At 36.5% G+C, this 24,767-nt stretch overlaps 1 protein-coding gene across 1 annotated transcript; it reads left to right on the top strand.

The window, feature by feature from the left end:
• The first annotated feature begins 1,587 nt into the window (after positions 1–1,587).
• LOC109157469 lies at positions 1,588–4,277 on the top strand. Its single transcript, XM_019305372.1, has 2 exons — positions 1,588–2,010; positions 2,857–4,277. The coding sequence occupies exons 1-2, from the start codon at positions 1,915–1,917 to the stop codon at positions 3,952–3,954; spliced, it is 1,194 nt and encodes a 397-aa protein (XP_019160917.1). The 5' UTR covers positions 1,588–1,914; the 3' UTR covers positions 3,955–4,277.
• The last annotated feature ends 20,490 nt before the right edge of the window (positions 4,278–24,767 follow it).

Genomic DNA, 24,767 nt, shown 5'->3' with positions numbered 1-24,767 from the left:
TCAAAATATAATCTCCAATTTAATCCCTTACTAGTATTTTTGCTTCTGCAACTTCTTCTTGATTTAAACTTGGCTTCTTTAAAAGAAGCGTGAGATTCAAACTTGTGACATTGTGTATAATATTTCAAGCTTCTACCAACTCATCCATACAACCTTTTAGTTATCATCTCGTTTCACTTGGTGTACTCTTTTCTTTCTATAGATGCTTGATCTTCAAGATAGCTTCATGCAAACTTCAAGTCACGTTCTTTCTTCTTCGGGATTTGTTGAGGGATTTCTTCATTGATTTTTTGAGAGATTTCTTCTTAGGATGAAAGTCTTCATATCTTGTGTACACATTTTCATATGCATACATCTTTCTTTTCTATTTGCCATTTTCATTAGGCAAATTCTTGATTTTAGGCTTTATATCTTCTTCATCCATTTTTCTCAACTAATGTATTTATTTTTCTATTTTTTGGTCTATGACTCGACTAGTCTAACCAAAATAAAATTGGGATTCTACGATTTACAATTTGGCATATTAAAATCTATTACAATTTATTCCTAACAAATTTCAAATTTAACATGATGATTTTTTTTTTTTTTTGGTTAGACATAATGATTCATTTAAATATAGTGAGTTCAGAATTAAATCAATTAATATTAAAAAGTGTTGACAGAACAATACGCAGTGTTATTACATGAAAATTTTTCATGATTGAAATTTATTTAAAGACTTAATAATTTTGAAGTTCAGATATCCAATTGTGGCATTTATTTTCCGGCCAAAGAATTAATAGTTAATCAAAATCATTAAAAGAATCATTTATTGCTAATTCCAAGGTTTATAAAAATCAAAATATACACACAGACAGACACAAAAAGCTGTCTTGAGCCAGTCAATGGACGCGTTTGGCGACAAGAAATGGCCATAAGTCCTTAACGTTGGGGAAATGACAAAAAAGGGTCCTGTTTTTTTTTTTTTTTTTCTTAATTTTGATTTCAGTTTTACTGGACTAGTTCTCCTAAGAGATTGAATCTCCAATTCCAAGGGTCTTTATATCTTGACGCGATAGAGTATTTTAAGAGGATGTAAATCATGATTACTCAATGGCTCAACAAACAGGGCCAAATGTTGGTGTGCATAAGAGACCTATCCACTTTGGACATAATCCCCACACTGTCACCGTCGATATTTGAACAATGGTCTCTTTTATTGAGCTAAGCCAGTGCGAGCTTCGCTGAACTAATCCTAAGTTCACAGGACCCCACCTCTAGAACTTTTGTGGAGGTAAACAGCGAGTCGCTCAATCACTTTGTCAATCAGATTCTAGTCTTCATACGTCCACAAGGAATCAATCCTAACATTCCATCATCCTTAAACTTTTTTTCATATATATTTTTAGTGAAATTTGGACCTCACACTACGACCTCTAATTATGACTTTTAAACCAGATGACAAACCAACTACGTTAAACCTGGGCAGGTCTAAGTTTTTTTATACGGAGAACCCAATCAAAGCATGGGTAATATCGTCAATGAGTAAAGGGATATTCTGCCAGTTTGAAAATTCAGGAAAATGCATATTTATAGGCTGGAGAAGTGGGGTAGAAGACAAGAGAAACGGCTTTCTTGTTAATTTTTCTCATTCAGAAACTGCCACCCATTCACCAGGGAGGCTCCAATCATCTATATTCCAGGCGTTCCTCTTGTTCATCATTCAACCACTTTCCCCCAATTCCTTTGTTTCTTCTTAACCTTTCCACATTTTGGGCAAATTTGTCCTTCTTGGGGACTGGGTTATCTCCAGTTTAGCTAATTAGTTTGTGGGTTTGATTGCAATTGCAAGTGTGGGTTGATTGATTCGGGTTTGATCTGTTAATCGGTAGGGAGCGGAAAAGTTTTTGGTTATAGAGGGAGGAGAAGGGGGCTATGAGCATCCCTAGATTTTGGGAAAAAGTTTACACGAAGATGGTTGAAGGGGGATCTCGTTATTGTTCCAAGAAGAAGGATGATATCTGCTGCGGGGTAAGGCTTGATATTTATTTAATTTCTCTTTGTTTCACAATTGTCGCTGTATTAGATGTTTGTGAAGTTTCAACCTTTTCTTATTATTCTGTTCTTTACTTTTAAGGGTATATGGGTTTTGATCAGATTTTGGATTTGTTTTTCTGAATATCGTGTTGTGGTATCTTATTTAAACATTAAATATTGAAAATTGAAACAAATCATGTGATGTTTTTGTTCGAGCTTTTGAATTTCTCTGGGAATTGTTTAACTAATTTTGCTTGCAGACAGAGGGTTAGTATTGCATCATAGGGGGTTCATTGAATGGTGCTGTTTTGGATTATGCCTTTAATGATATGTGGCCTTTCCCCTTTGTCGAGCCTATAATATATAAACATAAATGTCCAATCCGACTATTCGCTTAGCATAGCATTTTAGTTGAGATGGCATGCTTGAATTTGATGTCAAAGGTCATTGCTCGGGGCTCATCAAACAGTAACCGGCTAGGGGGTGTGTTGAGTATATAAAATATATTATATATAAACATAAATGTGTCATCCAACTATGACTTTTAGTTAAGATGGAGCACATGATATGAATAATTTTTTCGAGTTGGCAAATAAGAAGTGCATAATTTTGGAGTCCTATGTTGTTTCCATTGAAATTCTTCATTCCATCTCATGCATAGATTGATGTATCAAAATTGTGCATTATGTGCCTTTTCATATTGGGTTTGGATTGTCTATTAATCTCTGCTTTGTTCCTATTTGAAATTTGGAACGGCCTTTCTTATGTAGTCACTATATGGTTTTGTTGAATGCTGGTGGTCATTCCGTGTTAAGATCTAACAGTTGTCACTATCTGCAGGAATCGGGTCGTGGATTAAGCGTGTCAAGATTAAAATGTTTTCTGCGAGGCCTGGACTTGAAAGTTTTAATCTTCCTTTTTGTGCTGGTACCTACTTGTGTCTTTGGAATCTATGTTCATGGGCAGAAAATCACCTACTTTCTGCGGCCTTTATGGGAGAAACCGCCTAAGCCCTTCAACGAAATCATTCACTATTACGATGAGAATGTGTCGATGGAGAAGCTCTGTAAACTTCACGGTTGGGGAGTTCGAGAGTTCCCAAGACGTGTGTATGATGCAGTATTGTTCAGTAACGAGGTGGACATGCTTAACCTAAGATGGAAGGAGTTGTACCCTTATGTGACAGAGTTTGTTTTGCTCGAATCAAATTCAACATTCACGGGACTGCCAAAGCCCTTGTATTTTTCTAGGAACAGGAAGAATTTCACATTTGTTGAGCCACGGCTAACTTATGGCCAAGTTCCGGGGAGATTTAAGAGGGGAGAGAATCCTTTCGTTGAGGAGGCTTACCAGCGATTGGCGTTGGACTATCTTCTCAAGCAAGCCGGTATTCAGGATGATGACTTGTTGATTATGTCCGATGTTGATGAAATACCCAGTCGACACACTATAAACCTCTTGAGGTGGTGTGATGATATACCTTCGGTCTTGCATCTTCGACTGAAAAACTATCTTTATTCATTCGAGTTCTTTGTTGATAACAATAGTTGGAGAGCTTCAGTCCATAGATACCAATCTGGGAAGACAAGGTACGCTCATTATAGACAATCGGATGACATTTTGGTCGATGCAGGGTGGCATTGTAGCTTCTGCTTCCGTCGAATTAGCGAGTTCATCTTCAAGATGAAAGCATATAGCCATTGTGACCGAGTAAGATTTTCTCATTTTCTGAACCCGAAAAGGGTCCAGAAAGTTATTTGTCAGGGGGATGATTTATTCGATATGCTACCAGAGGAGTACACATTCAAGGAAATCATCGGGAAGATGGGACCGATTCCCCACTCCTATTCTGCTGTTCATCTTCCATCCCAACTTTTGCAGGATCCTAACAGGTACAAATTTCTCTTGCCCGGGAACTGCTTGAGAGAAAGAGGATGATGATGAATGCGAGAGTGATGAAAGTACTTTTCCTTGAAAAAATTCTAGTGGCCAGCAGAGATGGCTCCACTCCACGATGTATCTAACTCCTCTGCTCTAGGATAGTGTGGAATGTATGGATGAATTCTTTGAGTTGTGAACGAACGAAAGAGTTGTATATAACATTGATGATGGATAGAGCATGTTCGTCGAATTAGTATATGAAACTTGTTATGTCTGCATAGAATTAGACATGTATAACCTCCTCTCCTGCTGCTTTTTCTATACAAGTTTTTGTCATTTTTGTTCCTTAATGTTGAGATGATTTTGATGGTCTTCCCTTCCAAGTTTTTTAACCTCTCATTAATGTTGCTATTTCAACTTGAGAGTTGCCTGTGCATTTAGGTTTAGACTCTAAAAATGAAAGCCCCTTAACCCCCCCCCCCCCCCCCCCCTGCCCTGGGGATTGTGACTTGTGAGTGGAGGTAAAGAATAAGGTAGGCTATTATTATTATTTTAAACTGAAATCCTCTCTTATTGAGCATTTGAATTTGGGAAATTGTCTACACTTACTTTTGACCATTAAGCTATGCCTTGGGTGCTTTATGTATTCATTTGGTTGTAAGGATGAACGTAATTGATTCAGGATCGGTTGAATTCAGAAACAGTTACAACCAATAAGAGTCCTATAGGAGAGACTCACATAATAGTCTCCTATAGAATAGCTAAGCTAAGTCAACTAAACTCTAGCCACTAATTTATTGACTATACAATATAACATATATTACTAACACACCCCCTCAAGCATAAGGTTGGAGAGGGACAACATTGAGCTTGTCACGTAGAGCCTGAAAACGCGGAGCAGGTAGCGGCTTTGTGAATATGTCTGCAAGCTGATCCTTCGTGGAGACGAAATTGACAACAAAGTCCCCAGACGCCACCTTGTCCCGGACAAAGTGGTAGTCAATTCCACGTGTTTCGTCCTAGCATGGAACACCGGATTTGCCGCTAAGTATGTGGCGCCTAAGTTGTCACACCACAGAGTGGCTGGCCCACCAGAGTACAACCCCAGCTCTCGGAGTAAAGAAATTACCCATGTTACCTCAGCAGATACATCTGCCAGGCCCTTGTACTCAGCTTCGGTCGAAGACCTGGCCACCGTGCGCTGTTTGTGAGAGATCCACGAGACAAGGTTAGTCCCGATGTAAACAGCATAGCCACTGGTTGACTTCCTGTCGATCGGACACCCAGCCCAGTCTGAGTCCGAGTATGCATGTAAGCCGAAGGCAGGAGACGAGGTCAACCGCAGCCCATAGTCCTGAGTGCCTTTGACATAGCGTAGGACTCGCTTCAGCAGACCCCAGTGCTCATCGGTGGGTGTATGCATGAACTGGCACAAACGGTTCACAGCATAGGAGAGATCCGGTCGTGTGATGGTAAGATACTGAAGGGCCTCCACTATCCTGCGGTACTGAGTGGGATTATCAAAGGGTTGCGTCGACGGAACGACTGACTGTGTGACTGCAGCCGGAGTTGCAAGCGGCTTGCAGTCAGTCATACTTGCACGAGACAAAATGTCGCCCATATAGCGACGCTGAGATAAGAGAATGCCAGCCCCAACCTTCAGAGTCTCAATCCCGAGAAAGAAACTTGGAGTTCCCAGGTCCCGTATTTTGAAGGTGGTGGACAAGCGGTGTAACAAAGTATCTATAAGAGCTGAGTCGTTGCCCATCATGATGATGTCGTCAACGTAGACCAGCAAAAACACCCGTGATTCACCAGAGGTGTAATGAAAGAGAGAAACATCTGTCTTGGACGCCACGAAGCCTACCGTAAGAAGATACTCATGCAACCGCTTAAACCATGCTCGAGGTGCTTGCTTGAGCCCATAAAGGGACCGTTGCAAATGACACACATGATCTGGGTGAGTGGGATCTTCGTAGCCAGGTGGCTGTTTCATGTAGACCATCTCAGAGAGATGTCCATTTAGGAAGGCGTTGTGGACATCCAGTTGCCGTAATGTCCAGTTATTCGACACTGCAAAAGAGAACAAAATACGCACCGTAGTCGGTTTGACTACGGGACTAAAGGTGTCAAAGAAATCCTCTCCGGCTACCTGGTTAAACCCTTTGGCCACCAAACGCGCTTTGTAGCGCTCGACAGACCCGTCGGCTTTGCGTTTGGTGCGGTAGACCCACTTACACCCTATAATGTTCATGTGAGGCTCAGGAGGAATGAGCCGCCAGGTGTTGTTGTGCAGCAGGGCATTGAACTCCTGATCCATGGCATCACGCCATTGTGGATGCCCAACCGCCTGGGAGTAGCAGGTAGGATCAATAGTTGTATGCAGGGCATAAAACTCCTCACCCGTACCCTGAGTTTTGCGCCGAGTGCGTATGTCATGCCCCTGTAGTATAGGGCGAGCCCGGACCCCTCTGGTGCGGCGGGTAGTAGCACGCCGCATGGGTGCAGCACTCTGTATGGCTAAAGGCGGTGGCTCCTGAGCTAGAGGTAGATCCGGGGCCACAGGTACAGTTGGGGTTTGAACCACAATGGGCCCGGACCCCCACGGTGCGGTAGATTCCACTTGTTTGGTGTTAATCTGCAAAGGCAAGTGTGTAGAGAAGGGGAAGACTGCCTCATCAAACCGAACATGGCGGCAGATAAAGATCTTCCCCGTTGTTAGGTCCATGCAACGATAACCCCTAAAAGAAACCGGGTAACCTAAGAACACACACGGTGCTGACCGGAATTCTACCTTATGCCGATTGTAGGGCCTAAGATAGGGATAGCACCGACATCCAAAGACTCGGAGAAATGTGTATGTGGGTAGTGTTTGGTGTATACGAAAATGTGGGCTTTCGAAGTTTATTGCAGACGACGGGAGATAGTTGATGAGGTGAGTAGCAGTTTCGAAAGCATAGTCCCAATATTTGAACGGGACCGAACTTTCAGCTAGTAGAGCTAAACCGGTTTCGACAATATGTCTATTCCGGCGCTCAACTCGGCCGTTCTGTTCGTGCGTATAGGCACATGATTGCCTGTGCACAATGCCCAAGGAATTAAAAGTTTTATGAAGACGCCTATACTCACCCCCTAAGTCGGACTGGATGGCTTTAATAGAACGCGAAAACCGACGTTCTACCATCACCCGAAACAAGTCAAACACTTTATATATGTCTGATTTTAACCGTAAGGGGTAAAACCAGTAGAAACGCGAAAAGTCGTCTACAAACAATACAAAGTAACGAAAACCTGAAGCAGAAATAATTGGAGATGGTCCCCAAATATCTGTGTACAATAAATCTAACACATGTCTACTTGAATTCGGAACCCTATCTAATGGGAAACGCGCCGACTTGCCAAGTTGACATGCGGAACACAGCTTCGACGAACTTGAATTATTTGACGTGACCGGACAGTTTTTGAGGACGCGGTGTAAGACTTGACTATGCGGATGACCCAGTCGCTGATGCCACACCTGGGACGTTGCCCGGGCACTTATGAACGCAAAATGAGCCCACGGGACAATTATTTTGTATAAGCCACCCGAGGTCGGCCCTTTAAGCAGAACTGCCTTGGTGGTGCAATCCTTCACAAAAAAGAAATCCTTGTGAAACTCAAAATAAACATCATTATCGTTAGCGAAACGTTGAACAGACAAAAGGGGTAACGACAAATTTGGTACATGTAAGACTTGAGACAAGTTTAAAGATTTTGACACGGAAGGTATCGTTGCATGTCCTACACGATTAACAACCAAACCTGCGCCATTTCCCACTTTGAGCACGTCATTGCCGGTATAGACATCGAACTGAGACATCATCTGTTCATCAGGCGTGGCATGTGACGTTGCACCAGTGTCAGCATACCACGCATCCACCGACGCTCCCGATGGTGACTCACCAGAAACAGCAACGTGAACCTGGGGCTGCGGATGATCACTGTAGCGTTTGTAACAATTCAACGCAGTGTGACCTTGGACTCTGCAGATCTGGCAACGTGGAGTACCACGCCCACGACCGGGATTGCCTCTGCCACGGCCTTGCCGTCCACAGCCCTGTCCTCCACCACCAGAATGACGGCCGCCGTTGGACTGCCGGCCTCGGCCAGCATACAGCGCCGTGGGGGAGGAAGCCGCAGCCAGTCCATCACCTGCCGGAAAATCGTCGGAGTGAATGAACTCTTGCGCCTGCAACAGGTCAGCGAGCTGTGGAAGGGTGATCGGTGCGCCAGACGCGGTGAGAGCCGCCGCGAGAGGGCGGTACTCCGGCCGGAGCCCCCGCAACACGTACAGTACCTGTTCGTCAAGGGAAAGCGGCCTGCCAGCGAGTGCCAAATCCTCTACTATCAACTGGGCACGGCCCAAGTATTCTGCCGGAGTATTGTTCCCCTGCCGGAGGTTTTGGAATTGCCCGAGCAGATTAAGGCACCGCGCACGTGTAGAGGACCCCAGCGCCGTGGTAATGGACAGCCACACTTCTCGCGCAGTTTGCCGGCCGACCGCGAGGTACATCACCTCGTCGGAAAGAGACGAGATGAGAAGGGAAAGGATCGATTGATCCTGTTGTACCCACGCGGCGTAGGCGGGATTCGGGGTTGCGGTGCTGGTTGTCGCGCCGGAGGCAGCATCGCCGGAGGGAGTCGACGTCTGAACTGTGGCCGGTGGGCATGTGGATTCGCCATCAATGAAGCCCAACAAACCATGCCCTCGGAGAAAGGGCACTAACTGTGTCCGCCAAAACAAAAAATTCCTCGTCGTTAGCTTGATGGAGACGAAGTGGTGGGCAGCAGTCAGCGTATTCGTGGTGGCCGAAGCTGGCGTTGCGGCGACACTCACGGTTCTTTCAGAGGAGTTTGTAGACATCGTTTGGGAAGGGAGGATATTTTGGATGAGAGAGAAAATGAAGGCTTAACTGATACCAGATGAACGTAATTGATTCAGGATCGGTTGAATTCAGAAACAGTTACAACCAATAAGAGTCCTATAGGAGAGACTCACATAATAGTCTCCTATAGAATAGCTAAGCTAAGTCAACTAAACTCTAGCACTAATTTATTGACTATACAATATAACATATATTACTAACAGTAAGAGCATCTCCAACCGAGCCGCATTTCGGCAAAAATTTATCCCATCTCACCATTTTTCAACTTTTTCGATCTCCAATGTGGAACTCCAAATCCGCATTACGCCAATTCTTTTGGCGTTGATGAACAGTGCAACGCCAAATGTATAATAGGGAGTAAAATGACTCTTTTGTCCTTGTTTCTTTCTATAATTTGTTTTATATGTAATTTTATATTTTGTTAAATACTTATATTTAAACTTTGTATTATTAAATAAAAAATATACCATTTTAAAGATCTCATTGAGACGATCGAAATAAGACTAATATTGAATATATATTAATTAAAATTTTAAATACATCAAACATAACTTGAACATAATAAAAATTAAAACACATACGACATACATCAAACATAACTAAAACATAATAAAAAATAAAATACATACGACATAATATTGATATTAGACAAATTAAACATAATAAAATACATACGACATAATATTGATACTAGATGTTTTATGTTATATTGTTATTTTGGAATAAACTAAATTTTCAAAAATATTATTAAATTTATTTTAAAAAAAAATAATTAATATTATAAAAAAAAAGTAATGTTAATACAAATTATTATTTACATCACAAGTTATATTTTATATTAAACTAATTAAGTTCGAATTAAATTATATTAAACTAATTAAATTCGAAATAATAATTGAGAAATTAAATTATTTTAATGTAGAAATTTGGTGTTTTGGTTTAAATGGATTGGAGATAAATAAAATTTGGTGTGAGAATATTTCTTCTGATGTGACATTTGGGAGAGAAATTTAGTGTTTTAGAGATAGATGGGTTGGAGATGCTCTAATATGTTCATGTGGCATGTTTTGCTTTTTATATGATGCTGCCTGGCTTGCAAGTTGCAGACATCAACCCAACTATGCTTTGTTTCCAACATGCTCACTCCACCCTGAATCACCATTCTTCTCCTCAATTGAAACTAAAAAAAAAAAAAAAAAAAAAAAAAAAAGTCAGAAGTAGTGATGAAAATTCCTTGTGCATAAAGTGCACATGCATGAATAGAAACTGAGGATTGATTAAGCAACTCACGATTTAATTCTTCCAGCTTTATTGGGTAGAGGTTCTGAAGACTTAAGATCAGTCTATTAAAAGATGACTTGTGATTTACATCATCCATTGCTCTTAGACAGAGGTTTTAGAGGCTTAAAATTAGTTTAGTAGAGATTTTGGAAGTTTAGGATTAGTGTAGGGAGTAGGGAGAGTTCGGAAACTTAACGTATAAAAAAAATGAAAAGAGAAAAGGGAGACATCATTCCAACAACTTCAATTGATGGGTATGGTTGAAAGTCAATTATTACCATTGCAATGACTTGACTTGGTCTTATCACCAACTTCAGCCATAACCTATCATGCTCTTTGCTAATACTGGTTTTATTTACTCGTATTTATTTACTAGTTTTTCTACGCGCTTTGCGCGAATAGAATAATGCCCAATAATTCTTTTTAAATAAGTATTTTAAAGTATATCAATACAATATTATATAGAAAATGTTCATGCATAGGTAAATAAATGTTGAATTTGTTTATTTAAATCAGTCATTTTTTTAAGTATATAAATACAAGATAATATATGAGAGATTGATTATATATAACTGTCACAACAATAAATGGAATAAGGTTCAATGGCCACTAAACGTAACTTGAAAATGCAATTAGGTCACTGAACGAAAAAAAAAAAAAAGTGCAATTAGGCCGCCAACTACCATGTGGATTATCCATCCAAGTTTAGATGGTCAAAAGTTTGAACCCCGATGGTGGGGGCTTAGATTCTTTGTGCTGAAAATGTTTGAGAAAGTATAAAACAAATACTACCTTGTAAAGAATCAAGTATTTAAAAAAAAAAAAGTGCAATTAGGCTACTGAGCACTTCAAATGTATGCAATTTCACCTGATAGCAGGTTACCTGCTTACGTGGCAGCTGAGTTGGCATTTTTAATAATAAATTTTAAAAAAATAAAAAAAATTTAAAAAAAATGACGGGGTGGTTGTCGGCTACCCGTCTGTTTTTTTTTTTTAAATTATTTTTTATTCTTTATTTTTTATTTATATTTTTTCATTTTTTTAAAAATATTATAAAAATTATTTAAAATGCCTATACTCAGCTGCCACATAAGTAGGTAATCTGCTATCCAGTGAAATTGCATACATTTGGAGTGTTCAGTGACTTAATTGTACATTTTTGGAGTGTTCAGTGGCCTAATTGCATTTTAATGTTACGTTCAATGACCAATTTGAACCTTATTCCAAAATAAATATTTGCAACTTTGTAATAACGTTAATCTAAATACTCAGTCTAAAAGCGATAGTCTAAATAAATACAACTTTTGATTTAAATTTCTCTAATTCTCGTTTGGGTAGCATTGTCATTGTCTTCATCTTCAGTATATGTCTTTTTTTTTTTTTTTTTTTTTTTTTTTTTTTTGGTTATTGGTAGTATGTCATGTGCAATTAGGTTATTGTTGGTAGCATAGAGGGATTCATCATGTAATGAGATTATGTTAGCAAACTTTGATTTGCCTTGTTTTGTATATGACTGAGATTTTAGTTGTGTTATGAACTATTTATCTTACAAGCACATGTTGATATTTGATAGTGCTAGTTTAATTTCCCCTACATGTTTCATTTGTTGTGAGATGTGTGTCATAGGTTATCATGTGAAAGTATTGAACAAAATATTAATATTTATTATATTTGTATAAAATACTTGGTAAATAAATAAATAAATAAATAAATAAATATATATATATATATATATATATATATATATATATATATATATATATATATATATATATATATATATATAAACATATTTTGTATTATAATTTTGATATTTAATTACAAGATAATGTAAAAAGAAGACAATAGATAATGTAGTGAATATAATAAATTAATAAATTAATAAATTTGAAGGTAAAAAATCTTTGAATCTTTGAATTGTATAAAATAAAGATAATATAACTAATGAAATTATATCTCTTTTTAATTTTTTTATAATGAATAATTCATTTTAAATAGAAGCATTATAGACATCTAATTCTAAATTAATTAACTGCATATGTATTATTTTTTGTTGTAGCTACTAATTTATTTTTTAATTTAATAAGAGCAATAAAGTGGCGTACATACTTTTCATCCACAATAATGAAATCCTTGATTTTTTTAATTTCCATTGGTTGTTGAGATAAATCGTTTTGAGAGTTTGTCAATGACAATTAATAAATAATTCAAAATATAAGGTCACAATATATTATTGTTATAATAATATAGTAAAAATTAACTTATAAATTTCAATTCTTTAGAAGTTTTCATGCATTGATAAAAACATAATTGAAATATTAAGTTTTATTCTCAATAATCAAAATAAGATTAATTAAACAAAAGAAAAAAAACTTAACTTAAATTTATTGTTTTAAAATGAAAGAAAATCAAATGATTTTCAAAGTTCCTGGTTTATAATCATTGAATGCTATGTATTTAGATGGGCTAATTATTTCACCAAATTTTATATTAAATTTTATATTATATTTTTTAATACTTTGTAACATATTCGTAGCATATGTTTAACAATTATGCCAACTCTAATTGGGATGTGATTTGACCCTAAGACCTTTGTTATAGAAATTAATGAGTAAGTTAAAGAATAATAAATAGTTAACGGAATATTCCGTTAAGAAAGTTTATACTAACGGAATTTAAGGTTATTTAAAGAAAGAAAATAATATAATAAAGGGTAAATAAGGAAAATCATTAAGAAATACTAAAATCAAAATAATATGAACCATTCATTTTAAGAAACAATTAGGACCGACATTTTTTTATTCCAGTTAAGGGCCTAACATTATTGGCTCTTATTAAAATTGTAGATGTAGATAGATGTTGATTTTACATATATTTGTAAATGTGTCATTTTTGGAAATTTCTATGTATTTCTCAATGCGCTTGCAACTATATTGCATGTAAGAAAGTTTATGATAATAAATTAGCAGTCGTTATATCATAGACCGCGGTGTATGTGCACTGCGGTAAAAATCGGCGCCATTTCTTCAAGTAAAGAAACGGTCCGCCATTATAGTTAACGGAGTCCGCTTGTTTGGTGTATTAAACACCAACTGACACTACAATATATCTAAACCGACACTGCAGTTATATCAAAATGATACTGTAGTTATAGTGAAATGAAACTACAGTGTATATAAAATGAAATTGAATAACATTTCACATATTTGAGTGTATATTGTACAATGAAGCTGTAATTATATCAAAATGATCATGTAGTTGTGTTTTAATAAAACTATAGTGTACTGTACATAAAATAAAATTAAATAACATTTTCACATATTTGATTCTATAAATATCGAATGAAACTATAGTTATATCGAAATGAAACTGTAGTTGTGTTGAACTGAAATTGCAGTGTATACAAAATGACACTGAATAACAGGGTTACTTTTTGCGAAAGGGTGCGAAACGGCAGAAAACAAACATCGTTTCTTTTCATTTAACAAAAGGATGCGCGGTGCATGATTGATCATGCACCGTGGTGCATGATTGATCATGCACCGTAGTGCATGATATAATTTGCGATAAATTAGGGACCTCAATTTTAATTCGAAATTGATGGACTAACCTGATAAGTCCAATGATCAGAACGAACAATTTGAAATTTAGTAGAGTACTTTGATAGCCCAAGCCATTTAAGATTATTCTTTGTTTCATAAGGGATGTGGAATAAAATATATAGAGAATTTATATGTAAGTTCATCTTTAGTAATTTTAATTAAATTTGTAAATGAAATTATAATAGATATATTACAAAATAAATTTTTTGTATGAAAATAAAATAAAATAAAAAAAACTTATTTTAATTATTACATTATGGTATAAATGTAAGACTTTCCTGTATAATATATATTATATATTAGGGGTCTTACTTATGTGGTGCAAGTAGACTAGACTCATTAAGTAATTGGTTGGACTGGACATTTAGGTTTAAGTCTGTATTCCACCAATGTGCCTATATAAAGCCTGTATTGATGTGATACATGATACATGATACATTATTCATTATTATGGTACTCATGCTGCTCAGAAAATACCAGTACACCTCTGAGTCAAGTATGAGACAATACAATAGAACCGGATATCAACTATGGATGGAGATCTACAATGCTTCCGCTTCCGCTACTACGAGTTAAGTTTCTCATAGATTATTCTCTATACAGTTAGATCATATTTAGATCTCACATTTGGTATCAGAGCCTTTATAATCCCTGCATGGTTGATTGTTTTGCCTACAAACAATATTAATTTCTTTTTCATATACATTAAGATTTTGTATATGATTTTTGAACAGCTGATTTTTTTTTTTTTTTTTTTTTTGGCATTAAGCATTTATAATTTCATTTTATTTTAATTTCGAAATTATTATTTTTTCTTTCTGCCGGCAAATTACTACGTGATCGTCGGATTTGGGTACTAGTTACGGTTTCCATTTTGACGGCGAGCTCTAGGAGTCGACGGAGCGACTTGGAATCACCGACGGCGGAGGATGGCGTTCGGTGCTGCCGGTTGTCCTCCTCCTCGTCGTAAGGCCGTCGGCGTGGTGCTGTTCTATTTTGGTGTTGAAGGTGCGACGACGGCGACAAGCGAGATGAGATGGTGGAGACCGGATGGGCTTTCCGGCGAACCATCGCTACTCTCTCTCCCTCCTTCAGGTTGGTCTCATCCGGCGATGCTGCTTCTTCACGGGTGGTGGTGCTAGTTTTCTGGTTGCGCTGGTGCAAAGACGAACGACTGGTCGCCTGAGATGCTATGTTCTGCCCATGGAAGAGGCAAATTATGCTGTGCATCCGTATGCACCATGCATGGTGCATACGGATCCAAAAACGACGTCGTTTTAATAAAACGCGCGTCTCCCCTTAAAAAAAAAAATCAGGTTCGATTCCCAGAAACAACATATGAACTAAAATTCCATAATCGATGAACTATAATTCCATAATCGATGAACTATAATTCCATAATCTAACTATAATTCCATAATCTAATCTATGAACTAAAAATTCCAGAATGAATGAACTAAAATTCCATAATCTATAAACTAAAATTTCAGAACCGATGAACTACAATTCCATAATCGATGAACTATAATTCCATAATCAATGAACTATATTTCCATAATCTATGAACTAAAATTCCAGAATGAATGAACAATATAATGTTGTTGCTGGGAATCGAACCTGAATTTTTTTTAAAGGGGAGACACGCGTTTTTTAATAAAATGACGTCGTTTTGGCATCTGTATGCACCATGCATGGTGCATACGGATGCACAGCATAACTATCCCATGGAAGAAGACGAAAGCTGGTGCAATGACGAATGACTGTTTCAGCTTTGGTTGTTTGACCGTGCATTAAGTTAAGTTTGGTCATTAAGGTAATTACTATTACTATTACAATTAGCAATTAATATTTATTTTACCATATAAAGATTTGCTTCATTTAATATTATATATATTAATTTTGGTAAATGGTAATTATTTGTTTTGATATTATCATATTAATATTACCTTAATTAATATTGAATATAATTTTGACAAATGGTAAATATATGATAATTGCTTGTTTTGCAATATTGATGTTCTTTAGTTTGTTCTTAATTTTGGCATTAACGTTTTAAATTTGTTATTTGAATTTTAATTTGGTATTGAGATGCAAGTTAAATTGTCTTAAGTATTGAAATTTATTTAGGATATATGTGTTACTAATATATTAATATGTAAAATCCAAGCATGCTCTGTATATTCATAAACTATTTTATTATAATTGTACATTCCTAAAAGTATGCATTAAAGTTGGATTAACATATTATTAACTCATAGTCTATATTAAATATCATTCAACATTGGATCCTTAGGTCATTTTTTTTTTTGACATTATGATCTATTAAGACACCTTGTTTGGTTTCTCATTTAATTTTGAGCATATTTTAGTCCTATATATATTTCACTTTGGGACTTTAAAGCTGATTTTGAACAAGCTATTTAGGACCTATCTGGGTCATTAAAGTATAGATCCCACCATTATTAAATGATATTTTAATGATAATTATAGCTATTTTATTTTGACTTATAATTAGGCATGACCACGATTCCGGTTCCGATTTCGGAAATAGACGAACCGAAACCAGAACCTTAATATAAAGTTTCGGTTCCGGTTCTTGAACCGAAAATTTCCATTACAACCGCCGGTTCTATCCGGATTTTTTTTTTAAAAAATTAAGAAATTGTATGGTATGTGTATATCGTTTGTTGCATGTAGCAACAGTGGCCAGTAGGCCACTGGCCTAGTGGCCTACTGGCCATTTTATTTTATTTTTAATTTTTTTATTTTAAAATTTACGGTTCCAAATCGAAATCGTCCGATTCCAAACCGGAAACGGCGGTTCCGATTTCTAATTTTCTATAACCGGAATCGGAACCTTAGAGTTTCGATTCTGGAACTTTACGGACGGTTTCGGTTCTGGTTCGGTTAGCACAGTAACGGTTACGATTCGAACTTCCGGTTCGAACCGAACCGTGGTCACCCCTACTTATAACATGCTTATTATGGCAATAATATTAATTATTATGCATAACATGTTCATTAAGTCTTAATTATTACTGACTACTAGATCATTTTTTTATTCATATCATAACTCACCAATAGTTATGATGTGCATCTGTATGCACCATGCATGGTGCATACGGATGCAAAAACGACGTCGTTTTATGAAAAACGCGCATCCCACTTAAAAAAAAAATCAGTTTTGATTCCCCTCAACAGCATTATGTTGTTCATTCATTCTAGAATTTTAGTTCATAGATTCTGGAATTTTAGTTCATAGATTCTGGAATTTTAGTTCATAGATTCTGGATTTTTAGTTCATTGATTCTGGATTTTTAGTTCATCGATTCTGGAATTTAAGTTCATCGATTCTGAAATTTTAGTTCATAGATTCTGGAATTTTAGTTCATAGATTCTGGAATTTTAGTTCATCGATTCTGAAATTTTAGTGCATTGATTATGGATATATAGTTCAAATTATGCACAATATAATGTTGTTGCTGAAAATCGAAACTGATTTTTTTTTTTAAGTGAGACGCGTGCTTTTAATAAAACGACGTCGTTTTTGCATCCGTATGCACCATGCATGGTGCATACGGATGCACAACATAATTTGTCATAACTCACTCGGGTCACTTGGTTTATGAGTCTAATTTGAGTGATTAAGAGCTATAATTATTGTCTTGGGTTTATTTTGAATCTTTAAGGTTCAAATTATTATTTTGGCCATTAAAGATTATAACTATTGTTTAAGTTGATTATTTTAATCTATCAATAGTTTTCAGGGCCTTAATAATAATAATAAGTCTTTAAGTTTATGGCAAAAGCAATATAGTTGGCATATTGTCTTTGAAATGGTAATTTGATTATTACCGTAATTTCAGTCTCCCTAAAAGAGACTATAGTCTTGGTTAATTATGATGTGGTAACATGAGTTTGGCATTCAGTATCCCTTAATTACAGTTTTACCTTTTATTATAGTTTTATAGTTGTAATAAATGGCATTATTAATTACTGTTATTAAGTTTATGAGCTAATATCGTTTATTACCTTTCATAATAATAATAATAATTTCTTGGTAATCTATTATGTTTGGAAAGATTACCTATTTGGTGATGACTATTGTTATGTACCATTGGACGTTGCATTTCGGTTACTGGCGGTGAAGATGTGAGAATTTTAGCACTATGGGAGATGCGGTTTGCACCATTAAGGTTAGTCATTAATTTTTGATCATTAATTTTTGATAATTAGTGCTACAGTTATAGTTTGATTGCTATATTTTGAAATTGCCACATTTTATTTCTTTATTTAAGAAAATGGAAACATTAAGAAGGTGTATTACATATATTGGTTGTTATTATTAAATGTAAATGGTGATTATAAAGTTACTTATTACCATTAATACTTTAATGATGACATTATTGTTATTGTTTATTTATGAATCCTGAATTGTTTCCAATTATGTTTATGTGACAATGCTTCAGACAATAATTTTTTTTAGGCAACTGACTATTGTCATTACTGTACATTTATTCCATAATTCATTTAGTCTTTGAATTATGATTAATGTTATTGCCCATATTTGTTATGTATGATTCATATTCTTTGGACTGTTGTTTTATGCATTTGATCATATTAAGTGCGTAATATTAAGTTTAATTATGAAATTAGGGCTTGTGAGATTTTGATTTACAAATGATAACATATACTTTTGGTTTGATATTGTTAGAATTTGTAAATCTAGTTATCTCTCATAAATTTGATCTTTATGCATTAAAACATTTTGTCATAGGCTTACAGTTTAAAATTTCAAAATTATTAAAATCTCATATTGTAAATTGCTTTAAGTTATGCAATTTGTTTGGAATATATGAGTTTAATGTTTAATTTTATGCATGTTTGTCCTAAGCATAATATTCTGTTTTAAATTATGCATTTTTTTTTTATTATGCCTTTAGTAGTGCATAAATTTAGAATGAAATTATATTAGTTCCTACTTAAGTTGGACTAATGCATAAACTTTAGTTGCGGTAGTGCCTGAATTTAAGCACGTTTAGTCCGTTAATTTAGTTCATCAATTTAAAACATTATCCATATGTGAATCTACGATCTTTAGATCTTCCAAACGATTTACTTCAAACATGAGAACGCATGACTTAGTGAAGTTTCTTGTGGAGGAATACTAGTTCTATGGCCCTGGCTTAAAAGCCTTGTTGCTACTTGTCCCCTTGCGACGCTACTCTGTCTAAGGAGTTGGTATTTAACCGAGCTTCGTCTCGACCAACTTTCCTGAGAGTATACCTAATAATTGTCTATCATGTGTTAGTTTAATTTGTTTGTTAGACTTTAAAATCCCCTTTTGCCAAGTGATTACAATTTTAGATTAATTAAAGAGTAGCCACATCATCTTTAATTTACTATAAATTGTCTAAAGTTCAAATCACATAAAGATGACAATGATAGTTGTCTAGTGATCTTATAATTTTAATTAGTTGGGGAGTAGCCACATCATCCTTAATTAATTAAAATCATATATTAAGCAGTTTATTTTGATCACATAAAGTTTTAGACATATCGTTTGTGATTAATTATATGTAATATGATGGAATGTAGCCCACAGGCAATTTCGTTATATTTGTATAATTAATCAGGATGAAATACTGGACTACAGTCATAATTTAGCCCACAGGCAATTATGTATCGGAATGTAGTTTAGTAGTTTTATCAGTGATGATAGAAATAAATCAATTTTATTTACTTTATGGTTATTTGTAAATATTTTCATCTTTATCATAGAGTTTAATTTTATGATGTAAACTTTAGATCATATTTCTTAATTTACCCACATGGATAAGAAAAGGAACACGATTTTTTAGTTTTTTTTTTTTTTATCTTAATAGTTGTAATGAATCTTATTGAGTAAAACTTTAGCTTACAGGCAAGTTTTGCGTCACTTGATTCTTCAACTCATTTGATAATTGTTTCATCATAAAATTTCAGTTGGATCTAAATATGTAAACTTTAGCCCACATGCAAGTTTTATGTCACTAGATTCTTCTGTCCATTTAGTAATTGAGATAAAATATTATCATAAGGGTTTAATTGGATTTAATAGAATTAAAACTTTAGCCTACATGCAAGTTTTATGTCAATAAATCCTTCAACCCACTAGATAATAATTTTATCACAATTTCTTAGAGTTTATAAATTTAGTTCAATTATAATTCTAAGTTTCATGGTTTGCATTGACAAAACATGTATTTAGTTACTTCCCAAAATTTAGCCACCTTTATTAATTGTTTCGCGAAGCTTACTTGGTTATTTGGTTCAACTATAGTAAGTTACGTGATATGATATACTTTTTTTTTTTTTTTGAATTCCAACAATAATAAAATGTATCTTTTGAGCCAAATTTCAAATTGGTTTTGGAAAGTGTATTTTATTACTTCAGTATGTCCAACTATGTTGGGAATTAATATTTTCATTATTTAGTTGGACTTTAATTGGAACCAAAAATTGATTATTTAGTATGCCCAACTAATGGTGGGGAATTTTATCTTCATTATTTAGTTGGTCAAATCAATTATGAGTACGTATATCATTAATTTCACTGAAGAATATCTTAATCAATGGGAGTGATCATTTAGAAAAATGATCATTAAGATTCTCCACTAAAGATTTTGGATTTAATTTGCTTCATACATCCCATATTGGATTGTATGTCAAACAATAAGTCCAAAAGATTCCACAAGTATTAATCATATTGGTTGTGCAACATATTTGTTCATATAAATCATATTGGTTGTGCAACATATTTATGAAAATGTTTGTAACAATATTAAGGAGTTTATTAGCACAAAACATTTAACTTGTGGTGCATTATTATTTAATAAATTCTTTAGCATTTAATAGAGTTTTTTAGTTTCTTCAAAATTGATCTTGGGCAATTTTGGTTTGTAAGGCTCAAGACAATTTTGCGAGACATAAAAGTAATACTTATAATGTTTAGTTCATTTTGAGGTCAGGTGGACCTTGAGATTATTTGGGAAGTTATGGTGTATGTTTAACATTCCAAATTTATAGACTTAGAGTTTTGGTTTATTATCTAAGTTATTGGAATACTTCTGTGACTTGACTATCTTTTGGCTATTTTGATGAGTGGGAGTGACAAACATGTCAACTCCAAGCTCTTAGCAGTTAGAGGTAGTGCTTATGTTAACTTATAAAGAAGTCATAGAATATAGTTAGCATTATGCTAACATTAAGAGATCTCTACTTAAGGCATGCATGCTTTTAAGGATCTTAGAGATCATACAGTATGTGTACTCTTTTGTACAATTTGGATGGTTTTTCTCTTAAGTTGCGCATATATATTTTATTTTGAGAAACAACCCTTAAGGTACCAAGAATAAACGTTGAGTTTGTTCATAAAAGATTCAAGTTGGGGAATCAAAATGCATGTGAACATAGAAGATATTGCTCACTTATTCAGTAGAGGACATAATATTATGATTCGTGTGTTTTGTTCTTTGATGAGAGTTTGCTAGTACTTGCACCAAGTGGGAGACTGTAAGACTTTTCCGTATAATATATATTATATATTATGAGTCTTACTTATGTGGTGCAAGTGGACTAGGCCCATTAAGTAATTGGTTGGACTGGACATTTATGTTTAAGTCTGTATTTCACCAATGTGCCTATAAAAAGCATGTATTAATGTGATACATGATACAATTATTCATTATTATGGTACTCATGCTGCTCAGAAAATACCAGTACACCTCTGAGTCAAGTATGAGACAAAACGGCTAACACCTTGCAGGTCTACCATTCAAGAGGCAATACAACATGATATCAATTATGGATGGAGATCTACAATGCTTCCGCTTCCGCTACTGCGAGTTAAGTTTCTCGTAGATTATTCTTTAATCTCTATACAATTAGATCATAATATTAATTTAAAAAGGTCAAAAGTTTTAGTTGAGCCTGCCTGATATGTCGGAGGCAAATTATTTTAGTGTGGACCCACATTGCAAGGTGAAATGTATGGATGAATTCTTTGACTTGTGAACGAACGAACAAACGAAAGATAACATTGATGATTGATAGAGCATGTTCGTGGAATGAGTATATGAAACTCGTTATGTCTGCATAGAATTAGGCGTTGGGATGATGACATGTATAACCTCCCGCTGCTTTTTGTATACAAGTTTTGTCATTTTTGTTCCTTAATGTTGAGATGATTTTGATGGTCTTCCCTTCAAGTTTTTTAACCTCTCATTAATGTTGCTATTTCAACTTGAGAGTTGACTGTGCATTTAGGTTTAGACCTAAAAGTGAAAGCCCCTCACCCCGGCAAATTATGCTCTTCATAATTATTGAACTATATGGCAAATTATGCTCTTCATAATTATTGAACTATATGTTCATAATTATAAAGCTATATATGCATAAGAGTTAATTCCACCAGAGGTCCTTTGTCTTTGGTTACAATTTCAAATTTAGTCTCAGACTATAGTTTTTTAGACACATTTGGTCATTCTTATGAATTTTTCTATTTTTAGTAAGGGCATTTTTGTCTCTTCATATTTTTCTTTTGTTATTTTTTCGGTTTCAACCGGTTTAATTGGTTTAGAACTTTAGTAAAAATCTATTGAAAAATATGGTTACTAAAAATTAGAGGTTACGTAAAGTTCTAAACGAATTAAACCAGTTGAAATCGGAGAAATAACAAAAGAAAAATATAAAGAGACAAAAATACCCTTACTAAAAATAGAAAAAAGTCATAAGAAGGACTAAAAGTGTCCAAAAAATGATAGTCTGGGACTAAATTTGAAATTGTCACCAAAGACAAGGGACCTCTAGTGGAATTAACTCATATGCATAATTTTTGAACTTAATATTCATAATTATTGAACTCTATATTCACAATTACAGAACCTTATGTTCATATTCCTAATTGTTGAACTCTGGACTTCCTACGGAAGCCTTAACTCGTTTCCCCCTTGCTTCACTTTCCCCTTATTCACAAATCACAGAACTATATATTCATAATTTGATAACTATACAGTTTAGAAATTATGAATCTGCAATAAAAAAATTATGAATCTGCAGTACAGCTATTATGAATCTGCAGTATAGAAATTATGAATCTACTGTATAGAAATTATGAATGTACTGTATTTAAATTATGAATCTACGATTTAGAAATTATGAATCTACAGTATAGATTTTATGAATCTATAGTATAGAAATGGTAGGGAATATCCCGACCGACATAGCTTCACCACGACCGAGAAGCCTTTGTCTTTTTCTCTTTGTCTTTGCAGGTAGCAGGTCGGGCTCCTTGAGAAGACCCCGGTCGGGAACGGCCGGGAGTTGCCCGAGCGACGGTGTCGACCACCGAGCGGTAGCCCTTTGGCGAGAGAGCTGACGAAGGACACGTGGCGGCTCTCTACATTGACAGGCAGGGCACCCGAGAGGATGACACGTGGTGGCTACGTGGAGGACATGCCGAACGGCTGGAATCTTGTCCCCGGCATGGCGGCTATAAATACCCACAGTAGCTACAGTGTAGGGGACTTTTGGACGATCGATAGGTTGTTGTTAGAGAATCCCGACCGCAGTCAGTCGGTACTCAGAGCAACCAAGTAGATTGTACTTAGGGCCTCTATTGCGATCAATAAAGTCATTTACTTGCTTTAATTGGTCTCGTGTTATTACATATTGCCTACATATAATTAGCAGTATCATTTTGGTGCCGTCCGTGGGGATCCGTGCAAGAAACCAACGTCTTGACGAGCACCCGACCTCTATACCAACATGTATCCGTGGGCACACAACAACTTTGCCGACGACCAGGCGGATGCGGCGAGCTCCTCTGACCACTATGCTACCCAACAACAGGGTCAGACAATGGACCTCAACCTCAACCTCTCACCACCGCATCCGTCAAATGCATACCCGGCCACCCAGCAGCCGGTGAATTACATACAACCGGGATACCCAACACCCGATCTGCCATACCAGCAGCAGCCGATGATGTATCCCGCCCAGTATCCGTACCCGGTCCCACCTCCGCCGTATGGGTACTGGCCAGGCCAACCGATGTGCTACACTTCCCCGGTTGGTTATCCACCATATACGCCTGCTTATACAGCTCCAGCCGCCGCCCCTCCAGTACAACCGACCGCACAAGTAGAGCCGCAGCGTCAGTCCGCATCCCGGGCTCGACGCTCGGCTCATTCGCGGTTGGGGTCGGGGGGTGCTGATGCGATGGAGGTACCAGCTCAGGCCGTTCAAGCGGAGGACCCTGAAGAAGTTGCCCGAGCGGTAGCTTTTGATTGTCTTCGACCGGAGATGCGCCAGCGTTTGGGACCCCAAGACCCGAACCGCGGGCAAGAGGACGTACAGATGCAGGAGGCTAGCCAGGAGGCTTCATCCGGGTATAGCGGGTCGAGATCTCATCGACGGCGACGCGCTCGGGATACGGCTCAAGCCGCTCAAGCCGCCGAGCTCAACGAAACCCGAGGATTACTCTATAACCTCCAGGCGGAAGTTGCGCAGCTCAGGAATGCGTACCCTGCAACACCCCCGGTCAACCAATCGACCCTGCACCAGACGCCTTTCACAGCAGCGGTAATGGCCCAGCCTTACCCGCTTGACTTAAAGGTCTCTAGAGAGAAGAGTTATGACGGGCGGGCAGATCCTGAGGCCCACGTGAATGATTTTTTCAGCAACATGATGCTGAAGGGCGTCTCAGACGCCGTGATGTGCAGGGCCTTCTACTCGACCCTCACCGGTCGGGCGGCAGAGTGGTTCCGTACCTTGCAACCGGGGTCGATCGATAAATTTGAGACCCTGGCGATCAAATTTGTGAGGAATTTCATCACTTCCAAAGTGGTGAGGAAGTCCTACATGTATCTCGAGAAGGCCAAGCAGCTAGAAGGGGAAAGCTTGACCGATTTCCTCATCAAGTGGAAAGCAGCGGTCGGGGAGGTCGAGCCTATGGACGATGCGACCGCCACCCACATGCTTCACATATCTCTCCGGGCGGGGCATTTGTATCAGGACTTCA

The sequence above is a fragment of the Ipomoea nil genome, unplaced genomic scaffold, assembly GCF_001879475.1.
Source record: "Ipomoea nil cultivar Tokyo-kokei standard unplaced genomic scaffold, Asagao_1.1 scaffold2782, whole genome shotgun sequence".
Lineage (NCBI taxonomy): Eukaryota > Viridiplantae > Streptophyta > Magnoliopsida > Solanales > Convolvulaceae > Ipomoea > Ipomoea nil.
This window is presented reverse-complemented; position numbering and strand designations above follow the sequence as displayed.

What these genes read in the sequence shown, in the direction of transcription:
- LOC109157469 (XM_019305372.1), top strand. Translation starts at nt 1,915, where the DNA reads ATGAGCATCCCTAGATTTTGGGAAAAAGTTTACACGAAGATGGTTGAA. An exon ending in AGGATGATATCTGCTGCGGG is followed by an intron (nt 2,011 to 2,856) that starts GTAAGGCTTGAT and finishes CACTATCTGCAG; the next exon opens with GAATCGGGTCGTGGATTAAG.